General features: G+C 42.5%; 1 protein-coding gene across 1 annotated transcript in view; it reads left to right on the forward strand.

Moving 5' to 3' along the window:
* col7a1l (collagen type VII alpha 1-like) overlaps nt 1–13,380 on the forward strand; it is a gene marked incomplete at both ends in the record, with an annotated part of 123,082 nt that overhangs the window by 64,666 nt on the left and 45,036 nt on the right. The window contains 8 exons of the mRNA XM_080538281.1: nt 3,693–3,752; nt 4,694–4,729; nt 5,141–5,221; nt 6,090–6,134; nt 8,669–8,740; nt 10,031–10,069; nt 10,232–10,294; nt 13,311–13,346. Of these exons, the coding sequence (XP_080394407.1) occupies nt 3,693–3,752; nt 4,694–4,729; nt 5,141–5,221; nt 6,090–6,134; nt 8,669–8,740; nt 10,031–10,069; nt 10,232–10,294; nt 13,311–13,346 (432 nt within the window). The remainder of the gene's footprint in view (nt 1–3,692; nt 3,753–4,693; nt 4,730–5,140; nt 5,222–6,089; nt 6,135–8,668; nt 8,741–10,030; nt 10,070–10,231; nt 10,295–13,310; nt 13,347–13,380) is intronic.

Genomic DNA, 13,380 nt, shown 5'->3' on the forward strand with positions numbered 1-13,380 from the left:
GTCGTCGGACATATTGTCCGGACATATTGTCCGGACATATTCTTGTCCGGACATATTGTCCGGTGAAAATAATTCCCTTTGAATACAATTCGCTAAAGTTCACATTCTGATTCCTTCTATTTTAAAAAAGACGAATATATAGGCTATGTATTTCTTTTATTATGATATGATTTGACACCGGCATGATGATGACTCCTAATGTGTAGGCCGGCCTATGCGAAACAGCGCACAGGTGCCACATGGGATTGATGCCAGATGGGATTACAGCTTAACCAGTCTATTACCGCTTAAACACAGTAGCCCATTCGGCGGTAACCCATGCCTATCTGGCAACCCTGCCAACCCGTCCACCATAGTAATACGCAAACGTTGCAGCTCAAAGTGCACCATAGCGAGCGATTACATTAATGGAAAGATGGCAAAACAAAGTAAGCTTAGGAATTATTTCATGAAGCCAAGCAACAATGAGTCTGAGCCTGAGGAGAAGTCTGACTCTGAAGCGGCACTAACACAGCTACGAGATGCCCCAGGCCCAGAAGAAGTGAAGTTCCAGGCGGACTGCCAGTACAATGATGTCAGAGTGACACATGTAGGTGACCGGTCCGTTCAGGCGTTTAAAAATGCCCGAGCACGCTACATCCAGCATCTAGTAGATGCACTACACGAGCGATTCCCCGAAGATTCCCTAGATGTACTGAACAGCTTCGACATCCTTCTGAACCCCTCCCAATACCCACAGACGCAGGATGGTAAGTAGAAGCTAGCCTGTTTAATTAAGTCCTTTTTGAATAACCTAAAATGCAGACTATGGCCGCCGCCCATCATAGGCTAATAATAATTATCATCATCATAATAACAATAATAATTATTAGGCTATAATAACAACAATGATGAAAACAACAGGATAACATTTAAACCTTCCTACTTTTCAGTTAATCTGGCTGTTGATGTCATTTTGTCATAAAAAAAAAATAGGCCATCACTGATTCATTATCACTCATTCCGTCCCCTCAGCGCTTGAAGAATATGCTAAACCGGCCATCCAGACCATCATTGGTCATTTTGGCCAAGAAATGACCAGCGATGATGACTCAGCACCAGCCACAGCCCCGGTCATCGATGCCACAAACGTGCAACGAGATGCCATCGGTGTCATGACAGCGCTTCGTGGTTATGGGGGCTTGCGTTTCTCAACAGCCTGCGAAGTCCTCATCCGAGACTTCAGCGAAATTTACCCAGAGTGGGCCACACTGGCCAAGATAGCCTGCTTGATTCCCGTCTCCAGTGTGCCTGCAGAGAGAGGATTCTCTCTGCAGAACCGAATTAAAACTGCGGACCGAAGTCGCCTTGGGGAGGGCAAGGTCACACGGCTAATGCGCATTGCAAGTTGCGGAGAGACACTTTGCAGCTTTGATTTCAAGTCCGCAGCTGCACGCTTCAATGCTGCCAAAAAGCGACGTAGGCCTAATAAGTACTAGCTGAATTATATGAGCAGCTGTCGTATATTTCTGCTTAAACACACACATTTATAGATAGTATGATAGGGGCCCATATATATGCTGAAGGGGAGTGTTGTGCAATGTTGTGCAAATAGCCCCCTGAGTGTTGGGCAATGGCTCTTGTAATCTGACCAGCCCTCGGACTTGGGGCCGTGGTGACATCACAGGGGACGGCCCTCATGGCCATCTGGATAAGGTGATAGGCTATGGCCTGTGACTGTATTTGCATATTGTTGATGAATAGGGTTGAGACCCAAGGGGGGGCCTCTTTACCAGCGGATCCCAGCAGAGGAGGACAGACACAAGGCTCCAGCTGTTGGTATACGTATACCCTGTTTTTGTACTTTAATTAAATCGTCTTAAACTCAATAACTGTTCTTTGATTCATAACTAATAAGAGAAATACACGACACAGCCATTGTTATTTTCAGAGTTTTTACTCTAGGCTATTTTATTTAAGGCTATCCCCTATCTATCTGAGAAAAGGCATAGGCGATAGGCCTAGGCTGTAACATCGAACGGAAATTAGCCTATACATACGCATTGCAAGTTAATTTAAAGCCTATTTATTTTCAAAGAGTTTTATTCTATTTTATTTTATCTGATAAGGCATATGAACGGAAATTAGGCTAGCCGTACGCCAGAAGCCTACATGCTTGCACTGTTACTGTTCAATAAAATGTTATACATCTAGACATGTGGTATTTCTTTATATACGTATCCCAGACTGCCTATCAATTGTTTCTCAATAAACAGTTATGTTCTCCCCATTGTCATACTCCCGAGCTAAACGAAATGCCTTCCCAAACAGCGAGACCTGGTTATAGAAATGACGTTGTTTTATTGATTTTAAAAAAAAAGGGTAAAACTGGAAAGAGAAAATAGAGAACTCACATTAATCCCAAACAATTTAACAAACTTCAGTTAACGTAATGTGGAGTCCGTTCATTGATCGATGCTGTCTGTTCAGTTCCCAGTGAGGCGCCCGTTCAGCGCTGGACCCGTTCAGCGCTGGATTTGACGCATGGCATAGCGCGCATGCGTCAAATCATGTTATATTATTATATAGCTCGCATCTAATCGTATCGGATGAGAAATAGACATTAAATGGCATATATAGGCCGCTACACAACAGTAATCACCGCGACAAACAGCTATATTAGATTTGGGGAAAAAAATATGATTTTGAAAAAAATATTTTTTATTATATTTTAATATGATGACCGGAATATATCACGTTTGTCCGGTAAATCGAATTCTTCCCGGACACGATGTCCGACGGCAAATTTTTCTAACGGAAACCCTGACGTACAGTACGTCTGAGGTGATGTGTGTGTACGTACAGTACGTCTGAGGTGATGTGTGTGTACGTACAGTATGTCTGAGGTGATGTGTGTGTACATACAGCATGTCTGAGGTGATGTGTGTGTACGTACAGCATGTCTGAGGTGATGTGTGTGTACGTACAGTATGTCTGAGGTGATGTGTGTGTACGTACAGTACGTCTGAGGTGATGTGTGTGTACGTACAGCATGTCTGAGGTGATGTGTGTGTACGTACAGTATGTCTGAGGTGATGTGTGTGTACGTACAGTACGTCTGAGGTGATGTGTGTGTACATACAGCATGTCTGAGGTGATGCGAGTGTATGTACAGTATGTCTGAGGTGATGTGTGTGTACGTACAGTATGTCTGAGGTGATGTGTGTGTACGTACAGCATGTCTGAGGTGATGTGTGTGTACGTACAGTATGTCTGAGGTGATGTGTGTGTACGTACAGTACGTCTGAGGTGATGTGTGTGTACGTACAGCATGTCTGAGGTGATGTGTGTGTACGTACAGTATGTCTGAGGTGATGTGTGTGTACGTACAGCATGTCTGAGGTGATGTGTGTGTACGTACAGTACGTCTGAGGTGATGTGTGTGTACGTACAGCATGTCTGAGGTGATGTGTGTGTACGTACAGTATGTCTGAGGTGATGTGTGTGTACGTACAGTATGTCTGAGGTGATGTGTGTGTACGTACAGTACGTCTGAGGTGATGTGTGTGTACGTACAGTATGTCTGAGGTGATGTGTGTGTACGTACAGTATGTCTGAGGTGATGTGTGTGTACGTACAGTATGTCTGAGGTGATGTGTGTACGTACAGCATGTCTGAGGTGATGTGTGTGCTTGTCGTCTGGGTCTCTGCAGGGCAGTCCTGGGTTTGGGATTCCTGGGCAACAAGGACCAAAAGGAGAGAACGGAGAAAGGGTGAGACGATCCAACACACACACACACACACACAGCAGACAATACGGTTGTTAAGTCTGACGTCAAACGTGATGTTTAGCAATTTCCGGGTCCAAACCAGAAATTCCCTGCACCAGAGTACCAGTGTCATACAACAAGGGACACGGCACTTTCCCATTTTCCCCATATTGTCAGGGTCTTTGAGCCTCGGAAAAGCGCTATATAAATATAATGAATTATTATTATTACTGAGGCATTTCGAAGAGAGCGCCTCAGCCAACTTTGGACCCGGAAACACGTCACGACTTAACAACCAAATACACTCTGCTTCTCCACACAGACTGAGGAATAGATCCACTGAGCATTCTTTATACAGTATATAGGATGATACAGTATATAAGCGATGATTTAGCTAGATACATAAATGATATAAATAGCACTAAATCTGCACGCTGGGAAAAAGAGGGAGAGGGGGAGAGAGGGAGAGGGGGAGAGAGGGAGAGTCCCCTTTGTGTGAACGCCAACTTTGTGAACGTGAACTTCATGGCCATTTCTATGCTAGTAACAGAGTAGCCTGCTAGTGTTTATAGTGTTTATTTCAGATACTGTAGTGGAAGCTATCCTCATTTCTCAGTGAAGTGAAGTAGCCGCCATCTTGTTTTGACATTTTTGTTATTCAAATCCCAGCAGTGCCTCACATTGATATATCTATATGATACAGATATCGATAATATTTGTAATATCTTTCCCAATCTCTGATATGTTTATAACAATGATTTATAAATGTACGTCTCACCAATAAATCACTGTTCTGAGCATATCAGAGCCTGCAGACATGTTTAATCGTTTCAGTCCTGCACCTGAACCTGTAGGATGTGTACTGTATTTATTTCCTATATTTCACTTTTCGGTTTATTTCCCCACACCTGTGGCCATTCATGTTTCTTATATTATTCTTACAGGGAAACGTTGGTTTGTCTGGAAAACCTGGCGCAAAGGTACAGAACTTTAATCTACTCCATGTCATTGTTGCTTCACTGAAGTTGCCCAACCGTAATACAGGATATTAACAAAGATTATAATTTTTTACTCCTTCTCCAGCTATTAGGACCATAAATCGTGAGCTTAGAATGATAAGGTTCTATCTCCGTTTAGGGTAGTTCAGAGATATTGAGCGTCAAAGTGTTTACATTCCATTATGTTTTGTGAGATGGAACCTTTGTATTTTATGAATTACTAACTTAAAACATTGTAACATTTAAAAAATAACACCACACAGGCATTAATAAACACCTAATGGGTCAGATTATGTAAAAATCTAAATTTTTACGGAGATAGAACCTTATAATTCTAACGTCATGAAATATATTCAGTACAGTGTATATATGAGTTGTTGTCCGTGTCTCTAGGGGCAGGATGGCTTTAAAGGGGAGAAGGGCAGTGTTGCGTTGTCTGCGAATCCTGGAGTGCCGGGACTAAGAGGTAAAGATGTAAGTAAATCCTGAGTGGCTTGATGAAATGTGTGTGTGTGTGTGTGTGTGTGTGTGTGTGTGTGTGTGTGTGTGTGTGTGTGTGTGTGCGCGCGTGCGTGTGTGTTTGTGTATTTGTGTGTGTGTGTGTGTGTGTGTTTGTGTATGTGTGTGTGTGTGTGTGTGTTTGTGTATATGTGTGTCTGTGTGTGTGTGTTTGTCTATATGTGTGTGAAAGCCTGCATATGAACTTAACTACATTTGGATCAACACCATTGTATACTGTGCTCCTCCTGAACACCCTACTACACTATGGAGGTGACATGGTGTTTGTTGTCAACAGGGCGTCTCAGGATCTAACGGAGACACGGGAGCCAGGGTGAGTTTATGCATCTTCATCTGAACATCTTACAGTATCACCTCCTTGTATGTAATTCGGTTGTTAAGTCGTGACGTGTTTCCGGGTCCAACGTTGGCGCTCTCTTCGAAATGCTGCAGTAATAATAATAATAAATTATATTTATATAGCGCTTTTCCGAGGCTCAAAGACGCTGACAATATGGGAAAAACGGGAAAGTGCTGTGTCCCTTGTTGTATGAATAGATCCGAGTCTAAAAAACGATTGAACTGTCATTCTACCGCTTTAGTACACTGGTACTCTGGTGGAGGGAATTTTTGGTTTGGACCCGGAAATTGCTAAACGTCACGTGTGACGTCAGACTTAACAAAAGAATTGTACCGTACTAACAATTCTCCTTAGAGGCACGGTAGCAGGATTTCCATGCAACTGCAAGGTTGCTGGTTCAAGCCCCATTGTGTTGCATTCTGTTGAGTAGAACACCCGAATGTCTCACCAGTGGTTTGTTCTTTCCTATTATGTTGTCTTCAGGGGGAGCAGGGACCAGCCGGTGAGCCTGGCGAGAGAGGAATTAGGGTAACGTCAATTTGTCTTCCAGCTAACTTGTTACTGTTCCTCCTCACCCTTCTGGAGAGTTGACGTCACTCTGCTGTGTAACGCCCAAGCTCCACCGGCTGCGTCGCGTCAACTCGTCATCGACGTTGCGTCAACTCTCCGTTGTCCAAGCTCCACCTGCAGCGTTGCGTCAATGTTGCGTCAACGTCAACGTTCTACTCTGGCTCCACTGGCATTTTTTGTATACGGGAGTAATTTCACCCTTGACTGCAATTATGTCCACAACAATAATAATCTGTGTGTAAAAACTTTGACGCTCAATATCTCTGAACTACCCTAAACGGAGATAGAACCTTATCATTCTAAACGGAGATAGAACCTTATCATTCTAAACGGAGATAGAACCTTATCATTCTAAACGGAGATAGAACCTTATCATTCTAAACGGAGATAGAACCTTATCATTCTAAACGGAGATAGAACCTTATCATTCTAAGCTCACGAAATGTATGACCAATGGTTATGTGTAGGGCTAATGCCTACAGGCACACTTCACTTGTTCACTTTCAGAACACTGGACAGGGCTCAGATTGTATACTGATATTATAGCAATTTATTTAGTAGTACAAACTTTAGTATAGCATAGATAAATGTAGTCACAAATCTACCTGGGCATCATGGTACAATCTATCATTTGTCGTATCTAAAAAAAAAAAAAAATCGACCTCAAGGATGAGCCGTTCGTCGTCCATTACTGCAACAAGAGTTCACCACAGGTGCGGTGATTGACGCCCCACGTGGGCGCCGGGGCACCCACGTGGGGCGTCTCATTGTGACGTCTGCGTCCATCCACCGTCAAAAATCAAACTTTTTTGAAAGTCTACTTTGGACGCAGCCATCGGACGCAACGCTGACGCGACGCAACGCAGCAGGTGGAGCACCTTTCATTGATTACAATGCATTTGATCCCAATTTCGGACGCAACGCACATTAGACGCAACGCTCGATGGCCACGGTGGAGCTTGGGCGTAATGCTGCAAACGTGTGTTCTTTTTATTACAACATTTTATTAGAAGGAAGTACACAGTTCAGCACTTATGCGTACACAAATAAGGAATGAAGGTCCTTCTATTTTTTCTTTTTCCTTATGTATCCACCCATCAACCAAACACCTATTGCCAATAGAAAATAATAATAATAATACAAAATACAAAATATATATATATACCGGTATATATTATATATATATATAATAATAAAATGACATGTTTTTTTAACTGTCTTCTCTGATTGTAGGGTCCTCTAGGTTTACCTGGTTAACTGTCTTCTCTGTTGTAGGGTCCTCTAGGTTTACCTGGTTAACTGTCTTCTCTGTAGGGTCCTCTAGGTTTACCTGGTTAACTGTCTTCTCTGTAGGGTCCTCTAGGTTTACCTGGTTAACTGTCTTCTCTGTAGGGTCCTCTAGATTTACCTGGTTAACTGTCTTCTCTGTAGGGTCCTCTAGATTTACCTGGTTAACTGTCTTCTCTGTAGGGTCCTCTAGGTTTACCTGGTTACGGCCAAGCTCCACCGGCTGCGTCGCGTCAACTCGTCATCGACGTTGCGTCAACTTCCCGTTGTCCAAGCTCCATCTGCTGCGTCGCATCAACGTTGATATTCATCCGTAGTGTAATGAATGGGTTAATTCATAGTCAGGACAGCGCATGCGCCTAGAGAGAGTTCATGATACACCAGTAGGTGACTGACAGGTGTCGAGAGAACCGAAGTAAACTGGTTATACCTTTGTTGAACCCAGACTCAAGTGTCTTATTATTCTATGTCCAAGTGACATTACAGTAGTATCGTAGAAAAGCATTGACGCTCGCAATTCATATAATATAATATTTTTCGACCTCAAGGATGAGCCGTTCGTCGTCCATTACTGCAACAAGAGTTCACCACAGGTGCGGTGATTGACGCCCCACGTGGGCGCCGGGGCCCACGTGGGGCGTCTCATTGTGACGTCTGCGTCCATCCACCGTCAAAAATCAAACTTTTTTGAAAGTCTACTTTGGACGCAGCCATCGGACGCAACGCTGACGCGAAGTACCGCAGCAGGTGGAGCACCTTTCATTGATTACAATGCATTTGATCCCAAATCTAGATTTACCTGGTTAACTGTCTTCTCTGACTGTAGGGTCCTCTAGGTTTACCTGGTTAACTGTCTTCTCTGATTGTAGGGTCCTCTAGGTTTACCTGGTTAACTGTCGTCTCTGACTGTAGGGTCCTCTAGGTTTACCTGGTTAACTGTCTTCTCTGTAGGGTCCTCTAGGTTTACCTGGTTAACTGTCTTCTCTGGTTGTAGGGTCCTCTAGGTTTACCTGGTTAACTGTCTTCTCTGACTGTAGGGTCCTCTAGGTTTACCTGGTTAACTGTCTTCTCTGTAAGGTCCTCTAGGTTTACCTGGTTAACTGTCTTCTCTGGTTGTAGGGTCCTCTAGGTTTACCTGGTTAACTGTCTTCTCTGACTGTAGGGTCCTCTAGGTTTACGTGTTTAACTGTCTTCTCTGGTTGTAGGGTCCTCTAGGTTTACCTGGAAGACCAGGCGACCCAGGAGAGAAAGGGGACTATGGGAAAATCGGTTTACCTGTAAGATCTTTGAACAATATAAAACTTTCATTGTGAGCCAAAGAGATACCATTGATTTCTCTGCATGTTTTCCGATGCGCAGATATCCGATTTATTCTCTCTTTGTTTCAGGGGACCGGTGGCAAGAAAGGAGATCGAGGAGAGACTGTAGGTTCCTATTCGTAACTCTTACTTCTGAACATGGTTTTCATATCAGCTGAATTACCTTCCTGTTGTCCCGTTGTGAATACCAAAGTGTATGCTTTACGTCATTGACTTTGCCCATTGTTTTACAACTTAAGCCTGGTACACACATAAAGATAATCTGCCCGATTTTGGCCCGATTTCCCCTCTTCCAGCCAAGGACAGCAAACGCCCGATTATCGGATGGCTCTAAAGATTATCCTACAATATTATCCTAGAACATTATCCTGTGGTGTGAGGTGTGTTAAGAGTAAATTTGTCCCGACAATCTGCTCGGAAAATGGTCTGGGCCGACAATCGTAAATATTAAACGTGTTCATTTCATGACGTGAAATGGAATGTAGTCAATCAAGAAGCGAGCTGACTGACGCGTCTTCTTCTTTTCGTTCTTCTGCACTTTATTGGCCCTGTCGCACGTGGCTGCCTCGTACAGGTCAGTCAGGGTACTACTACCCTGATCACGTGAGATTTCTGGCTTGGGGGACAAGACTCTAGACTGTCGTAGGACAGATCTTTATGTATGTGGTGTGCTGTATTGGGAATATCGGAGCACACCACACACAATACGATCAAAACTGTTCATTCCATGATTTTTTATCTTCATGTGTCTCTCAGATAAAAAATCTGTTAAGATTTAGAAAATCTTTATGTGTGTACCAGGCTTTAGATACAAGGACTTTTAAATCTCTCTAGTTTGTTATTTGATTCTAGGTTGAGGTTCCAGTTTTTGCTTTCTTAGCCATGTCACTCGTAGTGTTTCTTGTATACACTCCAATATTGTGATGCAGGACAATGCTACGCACGGCATGGCTAGTTCCTGTCTGTTCATCCCTCTTGTCTTGTTTTGTTTCATCCAACTTCCTCCACTCCAAAGGGAAAACCAGGTCCTCCGGGAGGTGGACAAGTAAGTCTACTTATAACCACTTCATAAAACTGAACCATCCATGACCGTGTGGCTGATCAGAATCATTTGATTGAACCCAAATGAGGCCCCTAAGGCAAATGTATCCAGGGAATATGTCGGTGATTGAATATCAACGTTACTTGTTGTTTTGTTGTATTCGTTTTAAAAAAGTGACGTGGTGTGATTGTTGTTTGTTCCCCCAGTTCAGCTCAGACAACAGCATCCTGACCAGGGTGATCAAGGTGAGATTACTGGAGTCTCTAACTGGTGGAACATACCTGAGTAGATGATCAACATTTAGTTTTACAGGGTTTTTTATCCAGAATTCAGAGCGACAGAATTCTGTTCTAATCTGTTTGATTCTATTGGACTCAGGATGTGTTGTGTTTATCTTGTTCCATCAGGGGGAACCAGGAGAGACTGGAGAACCGGGCCTCAGAGGGGAGACGGGTCGCACCGGATCCACAGTGAGTGTCACTCATAGGTCAAGGGTTAAGAGGTCAGAGGTCATATGCAGAGTGAACAACAACATCTGTATGTCTTCTCACTGCAGGGTCCTGAAGGAAAACCTGGGCCGCCAGGAATATCTACGGTATGTTCATGTTCAAACACTGTGGAGATGATATGACCTTTACTGAACTAACTTGAGTTAACTACAACTAATTGAAGTATGTATGAGAGCTTATTTTATAACCTAAGCCTATCCGTATTACAATACTGTAACTGATGGACATGTGCCCGTGCTGTCAAGTTGACCATGATGTCAACTGCTTTCACAGGGAGGGACGGGGACAGGGACAGGGACAGTCGGTCTGGATGGGTTGCCAGGGAAACCTGGATCCAAGGTGTGGCCACTTCATCCTCCTACTTCCTGTCACATGTGTCAGATGCATGTAACCTAATCACCAGGGTATCCGCGGTGTCTTGAAAAGTATTAAAAGTTGATCAATCAATTTTGGGAAAATCAAGACCCTTAATAAGTATTAAAAAGTCTTATCACGATTTTATGAGGTCTTGAATTTTGTAGGTATTTTTCTGAATTAGACTCTGTCCAAAGAGTTTGAGTCCTAAAAGCTTTTAGTAAAAGTTTGTGAATTTATTAGTTTTATTAAAAAACAAAGATGAACCGGGAATTGTGTTGTATGATAGTGGTCTAGTAGTCTAGTGCAAACTAAAACTGTTAAGTTAAAGGTGTCACTGATGTAAACGGTTACAGCTCGAAGTGGCGGTGAGGTCTGGAAAAATATTGACAAGGTCTTTAAAAAGTCTTAGAAAGGTATTGAAATTAACCTCAAGATTCCTGTATATACCCTGATCATAGTTATGTAATGTCTCGTAACGACTTACTTGGTGAGACAGAATGGTTCAGTTCATGGAAGGTTCTGGTCTCTGTCTGCAGGGTGAACCAGGACAGAAAGGCCAGCCAGGGTCGGTGAGTACTCAGTAATCATTATTCGGAAGGTCAAATCATTTTGTATAACTATAAGTGCATATATTAACATATATACATAAGAACACAGAATAATATGTACAGTATAATCAAGGTAAGTCTGTGAGACATCCATGTGTGGTTGGGTGCAGGGGGGAGAGATAAAGGGATGGGTAGCGTCCAGTTAGGTCATGGGATGGCGATGTCGGCTAACTGAAAGATAGACCAAGAAAGAGACTTATAATATAGTATTATATATGGCCTGTATTAAATATTATGACCTGACCATACGATGGAATGGAATGTTTAGGAAGCTTTGTCTCCTATAAGAACTGCACCCTTTTCTCTGTACCCCGTTATACTCTGGTTATCTGTACCCCGACATACTCTGGTTATCTCTTGGAGAGAGACACTATTGTACTCCTGCAAGCTTGTATTAAAACTTATGATTGGTCATTGCTAGATTTGTACATGTCTTCATTCATTGGATTTGGGAGTTTGATACCCAACATAATTGAACAGGGAGAAAGTAGTATTCCTCCACAATAATGTTTTATAAGACACTTTTTGTTCATACCGCATAATGGCAGTTCTAGTCCTGGGGGGTCCAATTCTTTATTTAACTTTTTGCTGCAGTCTGCCCTGACTAATCATGGACATATGTAGCTAGATGACCTTGGCCAGGTGATTATTTTAATCAGGTGCGTTTGTTGGACAGAAGACTGCACACTGGGCCCTGGTCTGCTTCATTATAGCATACGTTAGTTACCTACTATACGTGAATCCTACTGACGTATTTCACAATTGTAGGGTTTTGGTTTTAATCAAAACCATTCATTCATTTCTTTGGCACCCTTTCATGGATGACCATCTACAGAAATACATTGTATATAAATTGTTAGGCAAGGCAAGTTTATTTGTATACCACATTTCATACAACAGGGGCAATTCAAAGTGCCTTCATATAGCATAAACAAATTATAATCAAGAGGCGATTAGTAAACAGATTAAAACATAAAAGTAAAATGATAAGACCATTAAGTGATTTGTATACAATTAGGAGTACTTTGAATTCAATTCTCTGCGAGACTGGTAGCCAGTGTAGAGATCTCAGGATTGGTGTAATGTGTTCAAACTTCTTCGTTTTTTCTAAGACCCTAGCAGCTGTGTTATGTTTGTTTGTTTATTTATTGCAGCACAAGACAAGGCAATAGGCAATAGGCAGGATAAGTCAAGATAAAATAAAGTGACAATAGTATAAGACATAAGTGACAGTTGGAAAAGTGACAAGTTGTGGGAGACGAATAAGACAGGATACAATTAGCAGTACAAATAGTAAAATAAAATAGTTCATAGTGTGTGTGTGTGTGTGTGTGTGTGTGTGTGTGTGTGTGTGTGTGTGTATGTGTATGTGTATGTGTGTGCGTGTGCGTGTGCGTGTGTGCGCCCATGCAGACGGGAGAGAGAGGAGACCATGGTAGGGTGGGGATAGCTGGAATAGCTGGTCTGCCTGGGACCCCCGTGAGTAGAACTTCTCTCTGTCATGAGCATTTGTTCAAAAGTTCTTCAGCATTGGTTTCTTACTGCCAGTTGCGGGGTGACATCTTTGTCGTGTCTTAATCTGCAGGGGAGATCTGGCATCGACGGGAAGAGAGGAATAGCAGGAAACCTTGTGAGCACATCCTGTTTTGGTGTCATACCACTCAACACGCTTTCCAAAATGTTTCCCTGGTAATGTCCTTCCATGTTCACAGTGACAGATCGTGACGTTAGAATTATAAGGTTCTCCATTTTTGGTCAAAATTACGTTTTTGACATAATCTGATCCATTAGGTGTTTATTAATGCCTGTGTGGTGTTCTTTTTTTAAATGTTGAAATTTTTGAGTTAGTAATTCATAAAATACAAAGGTTCCATCTCACAAAACATAATGGAATGGAAAAACTTTGACGCTCAATATCTCTGAACTACCCTAAACGGAGATAGAACCTTATCATTCTAAACTCACGAGATGCCGTACTGTAATACTAACACTTCGACGTCCTCTTCTTACAGGGAGACCGTGGAGCAAGAGGAGAGGACGGCAAAAAGGTTTGATTCATTTTAGTACAGAAATGACTTTTAT

This window comes from Nansenia antarctica (genome assembly GCF_963989245.1).
Source record: "Nansenia antarctica genome assembly, chromosome: 8".
Classification (NCBI taxonomy): Eukaryota; Metazoa; Chordata; class Actinopteri; order Argentiniformes; family Microstomatidae; genus Nansenia; species Nansenia antarctica.